The sequence below is a fragment of the Scylla paramamosain genome, chromosome 5 (genome assembly GCF_035594125.1).
Source record: "Scylla paramamosain isolate STU-SP2022 chromosome 5, ASM3559412v1, whole genome shotgun sequence".
In the NCBI taxonomy this organism is placed as follows: Eukaryota; Metazoa; Arthropoda; class Malacostraca; order Decapoda; family Portunidae; genus Scylla; species Scylla paramamosain.
Genome location: NC_087155.1, coordinates 25,898,939 through 25,922,907, shown reverse-complemented (window position 1 = coordinate 25,922,907; position 23,969 = coordinate 25,898,939). Strand labels below are relative to the sequence as shown.

The 23,969-nt window shown below is 40.7% G+C and overlaps 1 protein-coding gene across 2 annotated transcripts; it reads left to right on the top strand.

Moving 5' to 3' along the window:
* Positions 1–6,506: 6,506 nt before the first annotated feature.
* On the top strand, positions 6,507–23,349 carry LOC135100726 (FGFR1 oncogene partner 2 homolog). 2 transcript variants are annotated; one of them, XM_064003922.1, is made up of 6 exons: positions 6,507–6,650; positions 12,306–12,442; positions 17,036–17,143; positions 18,182–18,322; positions 18,588–18,710; positions 20,133–23,349. In XM_064003922.1, the coding sequence occupies exons 1-6, from the start codon at positions 6,644–6,646 to the stop codon at positions 20,310–20,312; spliced, it is 696 nt and encodes a 231-aa protein (XP_063859992.1). In that variant the 5' UTR covers positions 6,507–6,643; the 3' UTR covers positions 20,313–23,349. The 2 variants fall into 2 exon arrangements, with proteins under 2 accessions (XP_063859992.1, XP_063859993.1); XM_064003923.1 differs by lacking the exon at positions 6,507–6,650 and adding an exon at positions 6,711–6,844.
* The last annotated feature ends 620 nt before the right edge of the window (positions 23,350–23,969 follow it).

Here is a 23,969-nt window from a genome sequence, read left to right as displayed (position 1 = left end):
TCTTATGCCACTCTCCACCACTGTAGCCTCGCAGTCGAGGCCTCCTAAGTCTGCAGGTATGGGAGTGGAATGCCTTGTCCCCCTGAGACACAGGAGGGCAGATCTGAGGAGGGAGAATGAGAGACGGCACCTCATCCATGCGACGACATGGCTCCTTGGCTGGTGCTTCTTTTCTGCCATTAGGTCGGCTAGTCTTGAGTAGAAGCACTGAGCCTTGGAGCCCATCCCGCCAGATGTGGTGAAGACCAGAGGTGTGAAGCTGCCCTGGTCAACGTGTTGGATTCTCTCCCCATATGCTCGGATCTTCTCCTGCTCATTCTTGCGGTGGGCGGCCTCCAGGGAGAGTTCGTGGTGACAGGCGGCCATCGGGTCAAAGATCCGTATGTCCACGAATGCTTTCTGTCCCCTTGTCCAGAACCCTCGTGCACTAACGTCGACTCGAGCCTCGTTGGTGGTGTTGGCTGTTCTGTAGCGCAGGTGCTCGCCGTCTAGCGGCAGGAGGGTCGGTTCAGTGGAGACATCGTGGCACACCTCCCTGAGCATGCTGGCGGTCAGATCTCTCACCTCATCGTGCCTGATACATACGAATCCCCCCTTTTTGCACGTCATGGTGTGGTTGACGTCATTGGGGGAGCCACACACACAGGTACTGGGGAGTCCTTCCATCGGCCAGCCGTACCTCAGAGCAATGGCGTCGACAAATTCTTGTTTGTTGAGGCTGAAGCCCTTCGCTCTGATGGGCAGTGACGTTAGCCAGTTAGAGGCTCCCGTTTCCTGTGCAGTGAGGATTTTTCTCACTGTGGTTGCAGGCAGGATGTTTATCAGGTCTTTGAGACAGTTTCGTTGATGTTGTTGCCTATCTCTACTCCTACTGCTACTATTACTACTACTACTATTACTACTACTACTACTACTACTACTACTACTACTACTACTACTACTACTACTACTACTACTGCTAATACTACTACTACTAATAATAATAATTGATATTATTATAATTATTATAATAATAATAATTATTATTATTATTATTATAATTATTATGATAATAATAATAATAATAATAATAATAATAATAATAATGATAATAATAATAATAATAATAATAATAATTATAATAATAATAATTATTATTATCATTATTATTATTACTACTACTACTACTACTAGAAAGACACCACAAAATTTAAACCAGGTAAATACAGTAGTACTAGGTAGTAGTAGGTCTCAGCACCACACACACACACATAAACACACACACACACACACACACACACACACACACACACACACACACACACACACACTCACAGATAGATATATAAACAATAATAGCAAAATGACAGTGTCGCCGTCAGCAGGTCCCACGTCCATATCACAAGAAGGAGCTGCATTCGAACTGGGGTGGTGCTTGTCTGGCAAACCGCGTTGGGAGAGATGAAAGCGTCTGAGCCTACGTCCCCGTGATTGCGTCTTATCGAGTTACACGGCGACATTACTCACCTCCGATGGTCCGATCTACAGCAGGGCCCGTATTCAGAAACGCACTGCTCTCTCACCACGACCGTTTTCAAAAGCCGTGTTCTCAAGAGTGTTTCTCGTGTTAATAATGTAGGAACCTTGTTAATTTGTCACTAGAACCATGGAAAATACACTTAAAACCCCGTGTAACTTCTGCTAGAACCTTTTGAATGTAGCGGAGGTGCGGCCCTGGTGTTTCAAGATACGACCCCATGGTGGCGAGTGGTAGCAAGGGAAGAAAGTATGGCTGCGTTGTTTCAATGTATGTTGACAAGAAATGCATAATCTCCCATTAATACCTTTCACTGTTTCCTGCCAGTTATCGTCAATGTTGTTAACCATTTCACTGCCATTCTATTTATTTTATTTTTTTTTTTCGTAATAATTTATAACTTTGAAGCCATTTATTTGTTTTACTTATTTCTTATTTATTTTTTATTTATTTATTTTTTTTAAGTATGGTCTCTTACAAAAAGTTCTGCTAAATAGAAAAGATCAAATTCACATCCCCTTCTCTGCTTTCTTCTTCTTCTTGTGTGTGTGTGTGTGTGTGTGTGTGTGTGTGTGTGTGTGTGTGTGTGTGTGTCGAGGTAAATTACGTACGTATGGTGCTCTGAAGAGTAGCAAAGAACTATCATAGGGGAAGGATTAATTAATGTAACTCCATAGCTTCAATAATGTAACACCACTATAAGAAAGATCATAATCTCAAGGAAATAAGGGAAGCTGCAAGAAGCTACCAAGCGTACACGTGGCAGTCCTTATAAGAAACATGCCTACTTATTTTCACTATCATTCTAATCCATAAATCTGTCCAATCTTCTTTAATGATTTGATACAAACAACCTGATTATTGAATCTCTTCCATTCATCTGCCACTCAGTTTGAGAACCAATTTCTTCTTATGTCTTTTTTTATGTAATTTTTTATTAAGCTTGAATCCGTTATTGCTTGCCCGACCTTTATTGATCCTGAGCATTTTGCTTATATCTCTAATAATGTATTTCCATCACTATTAATGTGTCTCCACCAGTACTAACGTCTCCACCATCACCACCAGTAATAAGTACACCTCCACTAGCTTTTGTAATGTAACCACCCCAATACAAACATGTACACCATCACCGCCACCACCACGGTCACCAGCAGTAGGGAGGTTGGTACAGCAAGCGGTCAGTACTAATACCTCAGACAGGGGAAGGGATCTGTCGCTTGATATTAAGTTACTGGTTCACTATTACGTCACCACACGCCTCTCTCTGTATTAAAGTGGATTACTGATACGTGATTTCCTCTCCTAGGTGTGGTAACTGAGGTGTAGGATTGCCTGTGTGTGTGTGTGTGTGTGTGTGTGTGTGCGGACTCCTTAAGACGTGTGAAGGTGTCAGTGTTGCCACGTGCGAGATGTAACTGAGAGATTCAAAGTGGTATTCATCATATTATCGCGTCCCATACGTGCATTTTCCTATTGTGGGGATGATTCACCAGGATTCTGGCGTGAAACCTCGAGGGGTGTCTCATTTCGTGTGAAGGTTAATCACGGAAGTGTTACAGAGTTGCCCAGTGAGAGAGAGAGAGAGAGAGAGAGAGAGAGAGAGAGAGAGAGAGATGTGTGTTTGTTAAATCAGCATTCCTTTTATTTTATGTTGATACTTAGATGTGCAACTCTCTCTCTCTCTCTCTCTCTCTCTCTCTCTCTCTCTCTCTCTGAACAACTCTCTGTAACACTTCCATGATTAACCTTCACAGGAAATGAGACACCCCTTGAGGTTTCACGCCAAACTCCTTCCTTCCTTAATTAAGACTTGGCCCTGTCTTCTCTGTCTTCCCTCCTCCCCCTGTAGCGCCTCCAGCAAACTGACCCTCGCGCTACCTCCTCAAGGGCCCCCTAGCAGAGCCATCCGTGCCTTCAATCACCTCTTACTTGTTGTCTGCTGTGAAGGAAGGTCGGGTGAGGTTGACTAGTTGTGTGCAGTGTGGCTTAGCTGGATAGCCTTCTCTCTCTCTCTCTCTCTCTCTCTCTCTCTCTCTCTCTCTCTCTCTCTCTCTCTCTCTCTCTCTCTCTCTCTCTCCTTAGCTTCCGGTAGTAATGGTGATGGTAGCAGTAGCAGCAGCAGCAGCAGCAGCAGTAGTAGTAGTAGTAGTAGTAGTAGTAGTAGTAGTAGTACACACACACACACACACACACACACACACACACACACACACACACACACGGATCGGTAGTAATTAAGTTCGCGAGGCTTCCAAAGAAACACTGGGACAAACGAAGCAATATTTTAGCAAACCAAAGCTTAAATTAGCAGAGGTGTGTTCAGAGGCACGGCGGAATGACCCACGGCAGGATATACACACACCAAGTGGCGTCATTGAACCTTCCTTCCCTCCCTCCCTCCCTCCCTCCTCTTCCTCTTTTCCCTTGTGTCTCTGGATCGGTATTCTAATTCACTCTCACCACGACTATTTGCAAAGGCCACAGAAATGATTAACTGGGTTCTCATGACTGTTTCTCCTTTTCATGATGTAGAAATCTCGGTTATCTGTCATTAGAACCGTAAAAACACCCTTAAAAACGTGCAATTTTAGCCAGAGTCTTGAATGCAGTGGAGGTGCGGCGCAGAAGCGTTTCAGAATACGAGCCAGTGTCTGTCGCTCCATGCTTCCGTCACATCACCCTTCAGTCATAAATTTTAGCTTCGTTGTTTTAATTTTTTTTTTTTTTTTTTTATGTAGGAAGGACACTGGCCAAGGGCAACAAAAATCTAATAAAAAAAAATGCCCACTGAAATGCCAGTCCCATAAAAGGGTCAAAGCAGTGGTCAAAAATTGGTGGATAAGTGTCTTGAAACCTCCCTCTTGAAGGAATTCAAGTCATAGGAAGGTGGAAATACAGAAGCAGGCAGGGAGTTCCAGAGTTTACCAGAGAAAGGGATGAATGATTGAGAATACTGGTTAACTCTTGCATTAGAGAGGTGGACAGAATAGGGGTGAGAGAAAGAAGAAAGTCTTGTGCAGCGAGGCCGCGGAAGGAAGGGAGGCATGCAGTTAGCAAGATCAGAAGAGCAGTTAGCATGAAAATAGCGGTAGAAGACAGCTAGATATGCAACATTGCGGCGGTGAGAGAGAGGCTGAAGACAGTCAGTTAGAGGAGAGGAGTTGATGAGACGAAAAGCTTTTGATTCCACCCTGTCTAGAAGAGCAGTATGAGTGGAACCCCCCAGACATGTGAAGCATACTCCATACATGGACGGATAAGGCCCTTGTATAGAGTTAGCAGCTGGGGGGGGGGGGGGTGAGAAAAACTGGCGGAGACGTCTCAGAACACCTAACTTCATAGAAGCTGTTTTAGCTAGAGATAAGATATGAAGTTTCCAGTTCAGATTATAAGTAAAGGACAGATGCATCTTTTACTTTTTTCTTTCTTTTACTTTTATTTATATATCGTTTCCCTGTTTTCTTATTGCTGGAAGTCGTGTGTTGTAGACGTTCTCTCTCTCTCTCTCACTCTCTCTCTCTCTCTCTCTCTCTCTCTCTCTCTCTCTCTCTCTCTCTCTCTCTCTCTCTCTCTCTCTCTCCAAATTTACTCAGTTTTTTTTCCCTTTTATATAAATTTCCAGTGTCACTACTGTTATATTAATATTTTTCATAGTTATTGTTATTATTATTATTAGAGGAGGTTGGGTGTTAAGATTTCAGTCTTAAAGAGCTGTCTTGTATTTGTCAACTGGCCTTTTGCAGTGATAAGACAAGGGTGATATAGACAAAATTATCAGGATCAGTAATCAGGATAGGATAAGAAATGATCGATTCAAGCTTGATAAAGTTGAATTAAGAGAGAGAGAGAGAGAGAGAGAGAGAGAGAGAGAGAGAGAGAGAGAGAGAGAGAGAGAGAGAGAGAGAGAGAGAGAGAGAGAATTATTTTTAAATAGAGTGGTAGATTAATGGAATTGGACTCATTAATCAGGTTTTTAGTGGTGAGTCATTAGGGAGCTTTAAGAGCTTTAAGAGAAGATTAGCCAAATTTATAAATGTGGATCATAGGTAGAAATAGCTAGGAATATTTCATAAAGGGATTACCACGTGTGTGTTGACTTGATGGCTTCTTGCAGTTTCCCTTATTTTCTTACGTTTCTATGTGTCATATAGGAACATAAAGTAAGGACACGTCATATAGTATCTGACATGTGTCCTTACTTTCTTATATTGACAGTAACATTTATGAGAAGGGTAGTGCTCCCTCGTAACCCCAAGGGAGGTATGCGGTCTCAGTTGCCTAGTTCGGGAGATTCCTTATCTTCAGCACACCAGTGGCAGGAAGTGGAAGCAGTAGTTACATGGTTTTGTTATGATACGTACTGCCCGGTACCACAGTCGTACTCAAAACAGGTACAGCTTTCAACAGCATGGTGGAGGGATGGCCACTGCACTCAATACGATGTGTGAATTCAGCCTGGGTCATAATTATGAATATATGATGACCACGGAAGCATAGTGTACCTCAGCAACATAATCAGCCTACCGGACCTTCACATGCACGGTTGTATCAGTGTTGGCCCATCAACACCAGCGTATCGAGGGTGTTGAATGACGTGATAAGACAGTTTGGTCGCCGCAGCACGTCTTGGGCCCGAGCCACGTTACAGGCACATCAATATAGCAACATTCCCTCACCTGCATTGACGCTCGAGGTGCCTCTAGGTTATTGCGCACGCGCACTCAATGATTATTTAAAAACGGACACGCTATTTTAAGTAGAATTATTATTAGATTGTTTTGTTGCAATTTGGGTCAAGAATCATGTAATAAATAAAAACAGGGATAGTTGCCATTCCTCCCAACTTAAATTACCTTGTAATAATTATTTTATAAAATAACGCTGTCATGATAGTGTGTTAAGCATTTTATTAAAAATAACGAATTTTATAAATAAAATTGGTCGCTTATGAGGCGTATTAAGATGTTTAGAGTGAAGTACACAAATAAAGGGTTGCTTCATTTGGTGCACAGCTTTGTTTTGGTCGCGAGAGAGAGGCTGCAGCAGACATCTTGCGTGGGCTGACCTGTATTTTGGCTTATTGTGACATGACAGTTCATCATCCCGTGCCATAACCAACTCCAGATGTATGGTAGGTGTAGTTCTGTACATTTATTTACTGCCGAAGGTTATTATTGAAGTAGTTCATGAAGTGTGAGGAGGGCGTGCAGTGAGCCCCAGCCTCTGGAGACACGGCGACCCAAGGCACTGTGCTGCTGTCTGGCCAGGTGTGCTGCTCCCCAGGCACGGACGTCAGCACACCACCATCACGGTCCCACAGATTGTGTAAGTTAGGAATCTAGCGATAGATCAGTGCCATATTGCAGTAGATGGCCCATGCTAGGAAAAGTGTGTGGCCCTACAAGTTTGGGCTGGGGCTGCCTTATCACTGGTGGCCCAGCACACAGGGCAGGGCTCCCCCACTACATCCTGGGCCCACACCCCTGCACAGCCTTTCCCAGTACAGACTTCGAACTAAACAACCACAGGCATTGGTATTGTTCCTTCAATGTAGTGATGCACATCTTGACAGCACCACTACAGGAAGTTAAGGAAGACCTGTCTGATAAAAGTGAAAGTTTATGTCTTAATGTTAGTGTTACCACTTATGTTCCTCATTTACCTTTCATGCCACATTTCACAGACTTGCACGTAATGAGTGTCGCTTTATAGCTACAAAATTCGGGTCAACGATGTTCAGTTAGTTAAGTGAGAAACATTCTTCAAAAAGGATCTTGCAGCATTTCAGCATCAAGAAATATGAAAATACTTATGGCTTTTGTGAGCAGCTTCTCATCAGTCACAGCCAGAGTCTTTTGGGTGGGCAGAGGAGGTAGTTAACCCCACCTCAAAGAGTTTGGGGAAATATTGTTTTCTGCTCGTTGCACCCACCACCCGACTTTCCATACTGTAAAACTTGGGTTCTGTAGGGATGCAGTATTATAGTACTTTATAAGACTACAATAGTTCCTAATACATTGGGCACTTAAGTGGAACAGCTGCAAATGAAAGACATGACTTGGCCTTTCACATTCACATCTATGCTATAAGTGTCACCTATACTGTGCAACATTTTTAACTGCAAGTTATCCTAGACCAGTAATTTTTTGAAACCACAAACTGAATTGAGATTAACGGAAGCTATTACATGTGATACTCATTGATACTGTAGGCATTTTGCTGTAAATGGCATTAAATACAGTTTATAATTATACAGCACTTCTATTCTAGCCTTGGAGTGTATCACCTGTAGTTTTTTAAATCCAAGGTTTTGCTCTCACACATTTCAACACCAATTTATATTGCTGCTAGTAGTATGGGAAAGAATTTTGGAAAGAATACTTTCTTCATTAAACTATCTGCAAGGTCATACATTAGACACCACAGTGACATCAGTACAGTCTATGACAACAGATTTGGGCTCTTGTTCCATGCTTGTCACTGCTACAGTGACATCAGTACAGTCTATGACAACAGATTTGGACTCTCGTTCCATGCTTGAAACATTACTTAAAGTTACAAGAGTAAGACACAATAAGAGGATGCCAAGAGCCACTGACCAGCCAGTGAATGGTGCAGAGATAAAAGAAACAAGTTTAGCATTGTGTATCCAAACTAAACTGCATTATATAAAATTATAGGAACAGTTGGTGTTTCAACAGCTAGTGCAGAGAGATCCTTTAGCAAATTGAAGCTAATAAAAATTTACCAAGGATCCACAGTGAGTGGGGAGCAATTGCCGAGCCTGTCCCTCATCAACATTCAGACATTTCAAAATCATTAGATCTTGAACAAGTAATCACAAACTTAAATTCTATCAAAAGAAAAAAAAAAGTGCTGTGAAACTTATTTGGTTACCATATAATGGGTCACACTGTTGATTCTTTGATATAGTTAATAACCTATAAAGCATAGCATGAGAGCCCACCCTAAGGACATTACTTGATAAAAATCACAGAACAATAATTTTCATTTAGTTACTTCTGTTTCTTATGTTCATCTTTGGTGGATAATGTTATGTTGAATTACTAAACATTTCAATACCTATTATAAGTAAACCTGGCCAACTTCCATTAAATATGAGATTTTTTTTTCCTTCCTTGCCCTCCTCAAAAGTAGAATCCTGCATTAACTGAAAGGGCATCACTCTCCTTGACTATCAGAGTCACTCTAACTGTTGTATATCAATTTGCCAGCCATATAACAGTGAGGGACAATTCGGAAATAAATCTGAGCAAACATTCATCCTCTCAAACAAAGACACGTGAAGCCTGATCCCCGTAGACACCCACTGAGAGCTAACTGCCATCCTTTAGTCTCTTGGCCATGCAAGCTAAACTAATTGGCTTGGTTCAGTCTCAACCACATAGCAATGAAAGGCATTTCAGAACTAAATTTAACCAGATACATCCTTCTACCAGGACAGCCCCTTCAAAATCACACAAATTAAGCATAAGAAATCATGGACACTAAGATTGACAGTATGACATCAGAAAGGAGGCTATAAGAAAAATAATCAGTGAATCCATAGGGGGACAGTGATCATTGGTTTGCTGAAGTAGTGGCATCAAATATTGGTCAGATACTGTGTAGATACAGTGAACTCCTAGTCAGTCCTTAAATTCCTCACATCAACAATAGAACATTGCGTCTGTTTACATCAGGTATGGCATAGCATAGGTAAGATAGAAGTTTAATTAAACCTTCAAAATTTACCACCAACACTATTATTGATTTCTAACACATGATGTGGCAGATCCCAGAGAGAGAGAGAGAGAGAGAGAGAGAGAGAGAGAGAGAGAGAGAGAGAGAGAGAGAGAGAGAGAGCGGCCTGTGGGTCAGTGTGCAGTGCTGCTTCTCGTGCTTTATCAGGCAACCCTACACCAGACTACAATGACTGTCATCAGTTAAATCAGGGACCTTTTTCATCTGGTGGTCTACATACAGTACATCCTTCAGTGCAAATGTCCAGGAGATGATATTCTATGTTAGCTCTACTTCTGTACTCCAGTCATATTTTGAAATGGAATTGCATGAAAGTATGGGAATGTCCAAAAAAAGCCTTATCACAAGGGGACAGCAGAAGAGACAACCTTCTCTTCCTGTAGCAGACCAAACACTGGTGGCCACATGATGCCCAATAAGTATCTTTAGAGTTAATAGAGCTGAGCTGCACAAGGCCTGTGAATTGGTGGTAGTGGCCATCATTTCCTCATGGCTGGTCTTCGGCTTACCTGGAATTGTGAGTCCAAAACTTGATGTAATTATTTTCTTGCATTCTCTAACATTATGTGTTGCTTTGCTCTGTTGATATTTGAAGAAAATAGGAGCCTTGAGTAGAAAGTGGAATTGTTTGACAAGTTTCCAACAGTAAACTATTTTGTAACTTTACATAAATTACAGTACAGTTTACAGTACAAGTGATGACTGATGCTTGGTTAGCTACTGGCATTTACTATGATGTTGCCAAGCTACTGACAAGATGTAAATAATGAGTGATACCTCAGAACAAATTATCTACTGCTTTTATGCCATAGAAAAAAAAAAAGTGAATAATGAAATTGAAAATACTGTAGGGACATTGTGGTTATGTACATTATATTTATAGAAAGAAGCTTGAATTTAAAAACTTATGTAGTTCCTAGAATCTGGTATACACCCCACAGCTGGTAAAAAAAAAAAACTCTAGAAATTAAAAGAAATGGAAGTACGCACCAGCACTAAAGAAGAGAGAAGTTCTTGATTATGCAGAGTAAATAAGTTAGTGAATGGAATGGGAAAACTGCTTGAAAATATATTATTGCAGGGACAGCGGCTGGATATTTGAGAGGATAGAAGGAAGAAGGTTGAGGAAAGAGAGATGTTTGAATGACATATTAATGTGAAAGTACAACTTCTTGCATGAAAATATAAACACTCGGAATACTAGAAGAGGTGGTAGAGGCAAGGAGTATGAGTGAACTGAAAGAAAGACTGGACAAATATAGATGAAGAGACAGGACTACATAAGCATATCTTAGGCCCTGTAATTACATTACAACTAGGCAAAATACACACATTGCAGCATTATCTTGGACTGTCCTTCACTGGGATGCATCTGACAAACTAGAACTATGATTTGGTATTCCAGGTACATGTATGGGAAATTTACAAGAGTGAAGCGGTCATCTAAATTTTCAGTATATCTAAAGTAGTCTTTCCCATGCGACATATTATATAGTACTAGGTAAACGAGATTCTGCTGTAATACGTTCTCTTGTTATTCTGAGGATTATGTTACTGAAACCAATTGTAACTAATGTTGGAAAGATGTTGCTACACTATGTTGATGACTTCGATTTGGGAATGGCATTATGTTAGAAGCTAGTGTGAATGTTAGGTTTTCTCGTTTGAATTCTTCTGTTTTCCAAGAACCATTTATATGTAAGTATTTTGGATTTCCTCCTCGTAGCACCTTGCTGTTGTGGGTAGATTAGCTTCATTAGACAATACACTGCTCTAGTCGTGTATGTATTTTCAGAACAACAATGATGTTTATTTCAGTGCATTCACTTTTCTTTTCCTTTCACATACCTACATATGTATTTTGTTATTAATGAATAGTGCAGAAACAGTAAGAATAGTATGTAAATGGAATGATATCTGAAGAGTACAGTCTTATCCCACAATGGTGTCTGCCCTACACACCCATGTAACTGTAAGGTAGTACATCAAGCTGACTTCTGTCATCTAAATGCACCTAGGTTAGCGTTTAGTTTTGTTTTGAAAGAGCTCAGTAACAGAAGAATATTAAATGAGAAAAATTATGAGTATAATTCAAAAGTCTTGATTTCATTTGCAGCATCTCTAGTTTTACTAAAGAATTCTAATTTAATTGCCTGTTGGTTTTCATTTCAGTGGTTTATACAGTTCAAAAATGCATTGTGTCATATCTAGAATTTATTTTATCTTTCTTGCAATTTGTTTCCCATTAGATTCATAGGAACAAAAAAAAAGTATAACAGAATGTGTGTTAGCTGTCTCTTGAATCTCTAAAGCAGATTTGCTTCCTTTGATGTGCCATTCATTTTTCATCGCCTCATCCTTAATCTTGGGTAGCTCAGAAATTTGTGTCTGTGAGATAGATGTTTGGTTTTTCACACCCATACTTTCACACTCAGCTGCAGTTTGCAATCATCCTCAACATGGTAAATGTGCTCAGACTCATGAGCTTGTCCCTTTAGAGGGGCTATGATCCAAGTCTGGCTCGTTATTACTCCATGTTTTCCTTTGTATATTTATGATGGTTTCTAATGCTCATGTATTTTAGCTACTGTCTACCACATGTTGAATTGTTTATTTAAAAGTTTTGAGTATTGATGGTGGTTAACTTCATTGTAAAGAGAAAATATAGGTTTGATGGGTCATGGTGAACACTTAAATAATTTGTTTTAAAAAATCAGTAAGTAAATAAATGAAGTAATATATGTATTGTGTGTCTTACTGTCAGCAAGGGTTTAGGGAGTGGTTTGGCTTCATTGCACCTTTGTTATTTATTGTCAGTTATTGAAAGACACACTATTGTTTTCATCTTGAATACACACAAGTATTTGACACTCGAGAATCTTAGTAATATATCAAATTACCATTTCATTCTCAGCTCACAGGATGCACCTTTAAGTTGTTATTTAGTGTCATCATAAATGTAGTTTGTCAAATGTTTTCGAGGTGACAGCGCCGAGTTAAGATGTGTTCTTGCATCCCGCAGACAAGATGTCGGTGTTACAGCAGGTGCTGACTGATGCCCGCAAGTTGGCCACCAGGCTGCGTGATCATGACTCCTCGGCAGACTCCCTCCTCTCGCAGGCGCAGGGCATGTACAAACATGTGGAGAGCATGAAGGAGGTGAGTAGAAACCTCACTAACTTCCCCTAGCACTCCATTCACACTTCACATTCACAGTTTGTAACCCTTCCATTACAGTTACAGTGTTTATTTTTGTATAGGTTATGTTTGTATTCATACGTAGTAATGTATAAACCTATAACAAATAAATAATGGTGATAGTAGTAGTAGTAGTAGTAGTAGCAGCAGCAGCAGCAGCAGTAGTAGTAGTAGTAGTAGTAGTAGTAGTAGTAGTAGTAGTAGTATAAACCGGCAGCGGTGACACAAAATATACAAAGAACATAGCATTGAGGATGAAAACAAATAGCAATATGATAAAAACAAGCTTAAAGTTGGATCTTGTTAACTTCTGATAGTAAATGTTATGTTACATTTTGTCTTGGAAGTGAGTATTGGTTCACGGCGAGGGGGAAAGCATATGGCGGTAATTCAGTGACGCACTTAACGTGCACGAGGGTGCGTAACCTGCACTTTCATTCTTCATGGCGTGCACTGATCAGTTATGGAATAACGAAACAGAGAGAGAGAGAGAGAGAGAGAGAGAGTCCTTCAATTTCTGCATTGTGTCATTACGCGCTGGACTCTGGAGGACGTTTTGCAGCACAAAGCCTGGGCCTTGCATTCAGTATACGTAAAACATAGTGAAATTTTCGACGTGAGAATTTTTGCATGATGGAGCATGTTTTGGCTCCAGCTTGGCTCACAAAGGTCACATTATTGGCTTCACAAAGACGGTGTTGCCTTGTGCATGTCGACTCGACAGTCTTGAAGCGCCGCATTACGGTGTGCAAGTGTTCACGTGTGCTGAAGCCCCACGCAGCTAGCCGCCCAGTGCTTCCTGCTCGTGGCGTTGTTGCTGTTGCTGCCTCACTGCACCACTCGGACCGGCCTGCCAGGGATCACCAAGGCGGGATAATAGCTAGGGTGCGTTGCCTCACAAACACTTCCCTCCCTACGTGTTCTTTTAAGTTTAAAAATATAATCCCATGTTTGTCTACATCCATGAGTTCTAGCGCGGCGTGTCATAATGACCGCTTTACCTTGTTTCCAGGTGAACTCTTAGAAATAACCAAACGTATGTGAGCTTAACAAACCACTGACGTCACTTACCTCCAGTCCTTGGGGGTCAAGCCGGTCCCCGCCCTGGCGACGAGTGTCACAGCTTATGATTTACATGTTTACTTATTTGGTACTGCTACTGCTACTACTACTACTACTACTACTACTACTACTACTACTACTACTACTACTACTACTATTACTACTACTACTACTACTACTACTACTACTACTACTACTACTACTACTACTGCTGCTGCTGCTGCTGCTGCTGCTGCTGCTGCTGCTGCTGCTGCTGTCACTACTACTACTACTACTACTACTACTACTACTACTACTACTACTACTACTACTACTACTACTACTGCTACTACTTCTACTACTACTACTGTCACGTTTCATTGGAGTAATTTATGTGTGTCGTATAACTATTTGGAGGGAACTGGGATTACTTTATTTAGAGAGGATGAGGGCGTTGCAAGAGAAGAAACCCGAGTTTAGGACAGTCCGCCCCGCGTGCCTGTCTTGTCTGGGCCCTGGGCAGCTCAGGGTCACCTCCTACTCAGGCTCAGGGATTGTACAAAAAGAAAAATCGGCTACCTAGCCACTGATGGCACACTTGCATACTGGTTGACCATAAGAAGTCAGTGTGGGTTGAGTCGTGGCGGCGAGCAGGTGTGCTAGAAGTGTTCGCTGCTGCTCCACAAGTGCGTCCCTGTCACGCCCGCCGCCCCCAACCCTCGTTCACGGCCTGGAAACTGCGTGGTAGGGCCGGTCTGTACGCCTCGGTAGCTGAAGAAGGCTCCCTGCACCACACATAAAGGACGGGACGCGTGCAAATGTCCTCCCTGACGTCTCGTAGTATTCCGTGGGCGTTCGCGTGGCGTGTCTGGAGGCTGCCATCACGCGGCTTGTGCCGTGACGCAGTCTCACCTGCCAACATGCTTCCCGCGCGGTGCACCTGTGCACAGCGATGATGCGAGGGGAGAGTACACGGCGGAGGTGGATTCCTCTTGCAACAAGACACTGTGATAGCCTTGGATGAACACAACGGGAGTTGCGGCGCAGCCTTCACGAACACTGCGTAACTAGCGAGCTGTGGAGGGCCAGGCGAGGCTGCCGCACGGGGAAAGCAGGCAGTCGGCGTGAGCGAGTGCGTGCATGTGTGTGTGTGAGGGAGACGTGTGGTGCCGGTGTGGGGTAGTCGGGTAGAGGCTTGTCAAAGCATCACGACCCTGACATTATCGAGAGAGGATTCGGGCTGGCACTACCCTGAGTTGTGTCAAGGTGAACAGCTTTCCTGCAGATGCCGGCCACTTGCCCACTGTCCCGCTATATGCACGCACGCACCTCACAACGATTGCAGTGTTCTCGTACTTAATCCTAAACACTTTGTATTACATTGCGCTCTCTCTCTCTCTCTCATAATGGAAATCTTTCACCCCGCGTATTATCAGAATTGTCGTGACGCGCAGGCTGGGGCAGGGAAATAATCACTGGTCACAGGATGCAAACGGGACCGTGTATTTTATTTTTTTTTTTCGGTTTTCTTCCTGGGTTAATTTCTTTATTCTCTTTGTCCTTCTAAATAAATAACAATCTTCTCCCTCCTCCTCCAAATAAATAACAATCTCCTCCTCCTCCTCCTCCTCCTCCTCCTCCTCCTCCTCCTCCTCCTCCTCCTCCTCCTCCTCCTGCCAATTTTAGTTGTAATTCTTCCTCATGAATCATATCGCCCCAGTGACTTGGGTGAGTGACATTGGTGTGCTGAGGTGAGGTGAAAGGCATACAAGCAAGTCTAGATATATTTTGCCTAGGTCAGGAGTGGCTTTGTCTGGAGGTGAGGCAAGACAGGTGGTTAGGTGGTTTGTGGTTGTATGTGTCGGGGAGGAAACTGCATAACATGTATGGTTTATTGTTGGTGTGGTGTATGGAGGAGGGGTGTAGGGAGTTGCAGGGATGTTTTGTGATAGATGTTAAATGAGGCTCATGATAGTGTAAGGGAGGGAAATTGTGGTGATTACGGGAATATCATGCAGAGAGGATGGCTTGAAAAGGATGATCATCAGAGAAAAGATGACTACAAAAAAATAAATAAATAAAGTGGGATAGACTCAAAAAAAAAAAAAAAAAATCCAATCCTCTAAGAGAAACATAAGGAGATTAAAGGAAATGATAATGGTATGGGGATCAGAAGTGACAGGTATAGAGGATGAGGGAAAATTGAGTGTGGTTGGTAGTGTAGACCCTGAGGGTGGGAACAAGGATGGTGCAAGCATAGCAGACCTGAGATGGTGGTGGTGGTGGAGAAAGGAGATTGTGAGGTGATGGTGGTGGTAGTGTTTGACGTGTTGGGTGTGGCAACTTTCACTTGTTTCCTCTCCACTGGTTTGGCTCTCACTTCCTCATCCTCTCCCTATGATTGGTCCTTTGTCATATTGCCTTTCTCTCTCTCCTCTCTCTCTCTCTCTCTCTCCTCTCTCTCTCTCTCTCTCTCTCTCTCTCTCTCTCTCTCTCTCTCTCTCTCTCTCTCTCTCTCTCTCTCTCTCTCTCTCTCTCTCTCTCTCTCTCTCTCTCTCTCCTAAATATATATATATATATATATATATATATATATATATATATATATATATATATATATATATATATATATATATATATATATATATATATATATATATATATATATATATATATCCATATACTTGTACCTTTATATTACATCCTCATCTAGACACACATACATGTACAGAATAAATACAGCAAGTAAAAAAGAGAACTGACCACAAAACTGTAAGTAGAGGGTGGTGCCACATCCTAGTGTGTGGCAGGAGAGAGAGAGAGAGAGAGAGAGAGAGAGAGAGGAGAGAGAGAGAGAGAGGAGAGAGAGAGAGAGAGAGGAGAGAGAGAGAGAGAGAGACGAAGCAAAACCAGGGACACTTCTAGTAATTGTGTGGTGCAGGCAAGGAAGGAGACAAGCAAGCAAGCAGACGGGCAGAATGAGAGGGGGTGCAGGAAGCCTTTCTCATGCTAGCAGTTCTGGTGGTGGTGGTGGTGGTGGTGGGGGTGGGGGGAAGGCAGAAGCACACTCCTCCACCCCTAATGCAGTGTCTTCCCCCCTATCACTGCTACCATTACACCCACACCACCCAAACACCCTTCCCACCACCATCACCATCATCATCACCACCATCATCACCGGTCCAAGCGAAAGCACACCGTGGTATTTAAGGTATAACTGTTTAACACTCTCTCTCTCTCTCTCTCTCTCTCTCTCTCTCTCTCTCTCTCTCTCTCTCTCTCTCTCTCTCTCTCTCTCTCTCTCTCTCTCTCTCTCTCTCTCTCTCTCTCTCTCTCTCTCTCTCTCTCTCTCTCTCTCTCTCTCTCTCTCTCTCTCTCTCTCTCTCTCTCTCTCTCTCTCTCTCTCTCTCTCTCTCTCTCTCTCTCATGGAATACTAGAGGAAGATTTGTGCTAAGGAAATGTTGTTGTAATTGTTTTTTTTCATCTCTCTTTCTTTTCTGTGCTTTTGCCAGTACTGCGAGGAGATGAATGAGCTCAATGAGGCAGCCAACAACAGACCTCGCAGTGCCCTCATCCACTCCATCCAACAGGAGAACAAACACATACGGCAGCTCCAGCAGGTGTGTAGGGAATGGTGTATTTTTATTGGTCTGTTTTAATTTATTTACCTCTCTCTCTCTCTCTCTCTCTCTCTCTCTCTCTCTCTCTCTCTCTCTCTCTCTCTCTCTCTCTCTCTCTCTCTCTCTCTCTCTCTCTCTCTCTCTCTCTCTCTCTCTCTCTCTCTCTCTCTCTCTCTCTCTCTCTCTCTCTCTCTCTCTCTCTCTCTCTCTCTCTCTCTCTCTCTGGAAACATACTTTTATATAAAGGATTATCACTTATGGCATCAGCACAGGGGACAAATGTGAGCTCAACTATTGATTACTCATTGTGTTATATAATTTTACTAACTCTCCTTACTGCTTTGTAATCTGTGCAAGTATTGTGCAATTTGTTTACCATGACACACACACACACACACACACACACACACACACACACACACACACACACACACACACACACACACACACACACACACACACACACACACACACACACACACACACACACACACACACACACACACACACACACACACACACTTTCAAATCTCATATTGTTAAAATACTGAATGAGATGTGATGGCATTGTAAATATTGAATGATAGAAACTGCCAGGATAGATCATCTGGCCTCTTGCAGTCTTCTTATTTTCTTATGTTCTTGATTGTCATGTGTATATGTGTTGTAAGCTGTTGTTTTTGTACTGTTTTCAAGAAAGAAAGGTTTTCCCTTTGCTTGTGAAGTTTTCATTGCTAAAGTTTTTGTATTTTTTGTTGTATAATATTTCATCAACTGTGAACCTTTTGTTGAGACATTTCCAGGACATGCAGAATCCAGTGGTGATGGAATGAAGGGAACAGGAACACAAGTTTATTCTTGACTACTTCTGCTTTACAGCTTCTTCATTTGTCAGAAGAAACTGTAAAACAAAAGTAATCAGGAATAAACTTGTGTTCCTATACCCTTGTTTCCTTCACTGGACTCTACTTGTGAAGTTTTTGTTTTGTATGCTTTAGACAATATTGCTGTTGTATTTATATATCCTTTGGTGTTCAGGAAAACAAAGAGCTGCGTTTGGCACTAGAAGAGCACCAGAATGTCATGGAACTGATCATGTCCAAGTACCGACAGCAGGTGGCCCAGCTGGTGACTGTCAACTCACAGCCCTCACAGCCCAGCACTCAGGAGCAGGCCAAGGTAATGTATCTCCCAGCAGCCTACCTTGTTAACTGAATCCCTGCACCCTTGCTAAAATGAACTGGTTACTGCTTGTGTACAAATTACATTAGATAATAGAATAGGTGGTGGTAATCAGTGGAAACTCGTTAATTTTTTTGGTTTTAAATTTCTAAAAAAAAAAAAAAGATAATAAATAAATAAATAAATAAAACATTAAGATTTTTAAAAGCCTTAATGATACTTGTAGTTGTGTAGTCTTTACAAGTCTTGTTTTGCCACTCAGCTTTCAGCCCACATTGAGCGAGTGAGCGAGATGGTGGCGGTGATGAGAAAGGCTGCTGCCCTTGGGGATGATGAGAGCAACCAGCAGCAGAGACTCATCACTGCACTGGCCACAGAGAACAAGGTGAGGTGCCATTGTCTCCTTCATCATGAGCTAGTTTTTATTTTATTTGTTTATTTTATTTATTTATTTTATTCTTTTTTTTATCTTAAACCTCTGGAAATTATTATAATCCATGCTTTCTCTCTCTCTCTCTCTCTCTCTCTCTCTCTCTCTCTCTCTCTCTCTCTCTCTCTCTCTCTCTCTCTCTCTCTCTCTCTCTCTCTCTCTCTCTCTCTCTCTCTCTCTCTCTCTCTCTCTCTCTCTCTCTCTCTCTCTCTCTCTCTCTCTCTCTCTCTCTCTCTCTCTCTCTCTCACAGTATTTGAACTGAACATAAATCATGGATGTATTGTACTTGTTGTGGTGATATTGTGCTTTGATATTTATAGTATAACTGCTCTGCTTTTTCATCATATTGGTGTTAAAAGTGAATAAATTATAGATAGTGTCTCCATGTAAAAAAAGGATTTTAGATATCTCCAAATTCTGAATTATGAATAAGGCTCCCATTCAGTACAGAAGACAGTATCAGAGTACATGAGAGGAAGGGAAGAGGAAAAAGAAGAATGACAGGATCAAAGAATACAAGGACAGGAATAAGTGTATTCTCCCTTTGGGGAAATTCCTGGTAACATAGGAAGTAGTGTCAGACTAACAAACACTCTTGGTTAACAATTATTTGTTTTCTTACCTTTAGATGCATCTTTCCATCATCTTACATTTGAACTTTGCTTACACAATATTGGCACTAGGTATTCAAAGTACATAATTTGGAGATAAAAGAAAGATTGTCAATAAAGTAACTACAGCAATTAGCAAAGAATTTTTACATTCAGACCCACATTGATCATGTTGCTTGGCCAGTAAGTGGCATATTAAATTTTAGCATGAGAAATAGCAACAGTCATGGTCAGTATGTAATGAAGAGCTAACATCTTTCTGTAGTGACCAAGGAAAAGAATGGTGGAATTTTTTGTTGTGCAACTTTGTCACATAAGCACTGTGCAAAGGTAATTAAAACTTAAAATGAATTGTGTGGCTTTAATGAGACACCAGAAAAATTTCACACAAAATCTTAACTGTTGGTTGAGATTCATGTTGAGTACTGTGTGAGGTTTTGGTCCACATATTACAGAAAGGACAGAAAACTAGCTTGTAAATTTAAAAGGAATGATGTTGTCATCTTGATTTCTTATTGACTCACCTTAATTTTTTTCTTGCATGTGAATTATTACCGTTTATTTGTTTAATTAATTAATTTATTTTGTTTTATTTTATTTTATTTTATTTTATTTTATTTTATTCTATTCTATTTATTTATTTATTTTATTTATTTTATATATTTATTTATTTATTTATTTTATTTTATTTTATTTATTTATTTATTTATTTATTTATTTATTTATTTATTTATTTATTTATTTATTTATTTATTTATTTTTCAGGGATTAAGAGAAATGTTGAACATAGCTAGTCGTTCAGGCTCCCTGCAGCTGCGCACCAACGCTGTTGATGCTGGCACCCAGACTGGACAGGATTCACCCAAGTTAGAAGAAGGTGCCTCACAAGATGTGCAGGAAGAGGAGTCAGCATCTATAGATACTCACAAATCTTCAGTCTCATGATAAAACTTAACAGAACTAAACTGAAACTTTTGCCTTCCTCTCTTCTGTTTTCAAAGTTCAGAAGAAATAGAAATTTTGTCTTTACTTAGGCAAGCAAAGTGCCAAGAACATATGAGTGTCTGTCTGCAATATATATATATATATATATATATATATATATATATATATATATATATATATATATATATATATATATATATATATATATATATATATATATATATATATAGTGATTGAGTCTTATCTGCCAAGGATTATGTGAAGCTTGCAAGTGAAGATGGTGTGAGGTTATGAAGAAAGCAAGTGTGAATGCATCTAATTGTGTGCAGAAGTTGAGCATCCTTTGTGTTGATGGCAGTGTTACAGGGTCTGGCTTGCCTAGTAGTGGAATGTCACTGATTTTGTTTGAAAAAATTAGTACCTTCGCTAGTTAGCTTTCTTACGAACAGTCATAAGTTATTTTTAATTTTAGATGAGTAAATAAGCATTGAGGCCATCAGTAATTTGCAAAATATATAATTTCCTGAAATGTATTGCCCTGACTGGACCAGTGCTTTGGAGTACTTGTGAGTCACATGACTATGACAGATCATGTGGCCTTGACTTACAACCATCTCTCTCTCTCTCTCTCTCTCTCTCTCTCTCTCTCTCTCTCTCTCTCTCTCTCTCTCTCTCTCTCTCTCTCTCTCTCTCTCTCTCTCTCTCTCTCTCTCTCTCTCTCTCTCTCTCTCTCTCTCTCTCACCATCACAGATTTTTTATTATTTGAAGGAGCTCTAGTAGTATTTGTAATGAAAAATGTAAAAAAATGTATAATACTGAAGCTCCTTCCTTCCCTATAATCATTAAAATCTTTATATTAGAGAAGATTGATTTATTTAAGACAAAATAAGAATTTATTATAATACACTACATTTTTTTTTATTTTAGTAAATTGTGATTTATTTCTTACAATGAAATCTTTGTAATTTCATGTGGTTGAATGTAGAGGCATATGTAATATTCCATCAATATCAAATGATAGCTCTCTCTCTCTCTCTCTCTCTCTCTCTCTCTCTCTCTCTCTCTCTCTCTCTCTCTCTCTCTCTCTCTCTCTCTCTCTCTCTCTCTCTCTCTCTCTCTCTCTCTCTCTCTCTCTCTCTCTCTCTCTCTCTCTCTCTCTCTCTCTCTTATTGATCATTCAGATGCAGCAACTCATATTTATTCCCATTAGCATTATATTACACAATGTTGTGCTGCTAGATGCTGTAGGAGACTGAAGTAAACCATCTACTAGTTACGTTTCTGTGGTCATAGTAAATGTCAAGATGCGGTATACAGCACCACCTTAGGTACTGGAGTTTTTCCATCATGACTTTATTTCCTCCCACATAATGAATTGATGGAAGCATAATAAAAGTTTTAAAGCATTTCTTGGTAATGAGGTATTTTATTTGGAGTGATGGATTTTTCTGTCAAAACATTCATTAAACTGTAAATGATGGATGATGCAAGTTTGTTCCAATAGTGAAATTGGTGAATATAAAAAGGAAGAATTTTCAGTGTTATGTTGTGTAGTAGTGATGTAGTACAAGCAACGTACAGTTTTATTTAGTATTTACTTTTATTCATAGGACCAGTCCACTATTACTGATAATACATCTTTTAAGTGTCTACATGCAAACCTAGTCCTGGAGATTGCACCACTATTTCTTTGAAAACAGAGAATGGATAACCTGCCACACATTCCTACTTCATCTATGTTTGTTTCCTTTTGTGTGTGTGTGTGTGTGTGTGTGTGTGTGCACATGTATACAGGCCACTGCTAATGCGCATCACTTATGCAGAACTAGTCCAGTGCCCTTGTCATCTTGAAAGTCTCAGTTTCTTCTTCACAGATCTGTAAACTCTGTACAGATAGTAAGATTTTCAAAGAAAAGGGCATTTTAAATGTTAAATGGATCTGAATCTTGAGTCACTAAAGATGTATAAAGGGAGTTGTGCCATCATTTTGGCTCTGTCTGTGTTAAAGATATACATACCTTAGCCCTAAGAGTTGTTACTAGCAGATTTTTGCATCATAATATTAAGCCATGTATAGTGTACCATTTAGAAAGATGCATACAACATGAGATCACTCTCATAGTCAGACAGGATCATGCAGTCACCCTGCTGCACCCTGATCTGTGCCCCTCAGTAATGTTTGCAGCACCAGTGGGGTGATGTACAGTATAGTTCAATCCATAAGCAATTAAACTTAGGTGCACACTTCATTTGATGAACTATAGGAAAGGTTCCATTGGTGCAGCATCAGTTTTGAGGTCTTGCATGAAGTGAGAATGAGTGTTTGGTTATGATGTAAGGGATTCTTATCATTACTTTCTATTGTGAATGTGGAGTGACTGCTTATTTTGCTGCTGAAAATTAACTTAAAGGTGACCGTTTACAATTTCTACATAAAGTGATGTGTTAATGCACTTTATTGTGGAAATTTACATATGAATATATAGTATAGTTCACAAATGGGAATGGAACCTATATCATTGGGCCTCTTTTTTTGTGGCTGCTATAAACCATGGTGTGTGTGTGTGTGTGTGTGTGTGTGTGTGTGTGTGTGTGTGTGTGTGTGTGTGTGTGTGTGTGTGTGTGTGTGTGTGTGCCATCCCTCCCTGCCCCCATCTCTTCATGCCCATTCTCAGGCTCTGTATTGACACGTAAACCATGACCCTGAATTTATTGTGATTATATCCCGTTGGAATGAGCTACATTATGCATAATAATGCATGACATTAGCCCTCAGTGACAGTTGATTTTTGTGTTCAGTAACTACAAACCCTGTTTTCAGCTGATGGCAAAATGTACCTACCAGTCAGGCCTTGTCTTTTGATGAGTATCTGATTTTCTTAGGAATTGGTTGTTTATGAGTTAGTTCACAGCAGATATTTAGCATGATATAACTTGCCAACCAAGACATATAATTGTCTGGCTAGCTCAAGGCAGTAGCAGATGTGCCCAACCTGCAACTTCATCACATGTTCCAATAAACATCCATATTTGGTGCATCTCCAGTTTGTCTTATACCTGTGGTGGGGAAGATGCCATGAACTTAAGCCCCTGTCCTCATAAAGACCAAGGTCAAGCAATATATACTGTACACACTGCACACATCTGCCAGTAATGATTCATTTACTCTCACAAATGTAAAATAGTGTACAATAAGTTTAAACACACCTCGAAGTTGCTAATGAATATATGCGTACATGTAAAGATGACATTCCCTAAAATAAAGAGGTATTGTTAAAACAAGGCATCTACACATGTATACTTTCACATTCAGAAGCATTCCCTCTCCCTTTGGCCATTATGCCTCCAAAGGAAAGAGAAAACTGATCCACATTGCATCACACTGCATGAGCCAGTTGTGCAACATCTGGCAATAGGAGCATAATAGACCCATCTCTTTCCTGACACTTGACACAATCCACTGATTAGACCAGGTATAGAAGAAACTTCCACCAAGCCTGTGCCTGCAGTCACATTCATAACCACACCCCATTTCTCCATATTGCACCAAACAGTTTCTTTACATTGTCTATCAATCCTATTTGAGGTCCTTCTCTTATCCCTACATCTTTTATATGGTATTTAGACACTTTTCTTTCACCAATCATTTATGTTCT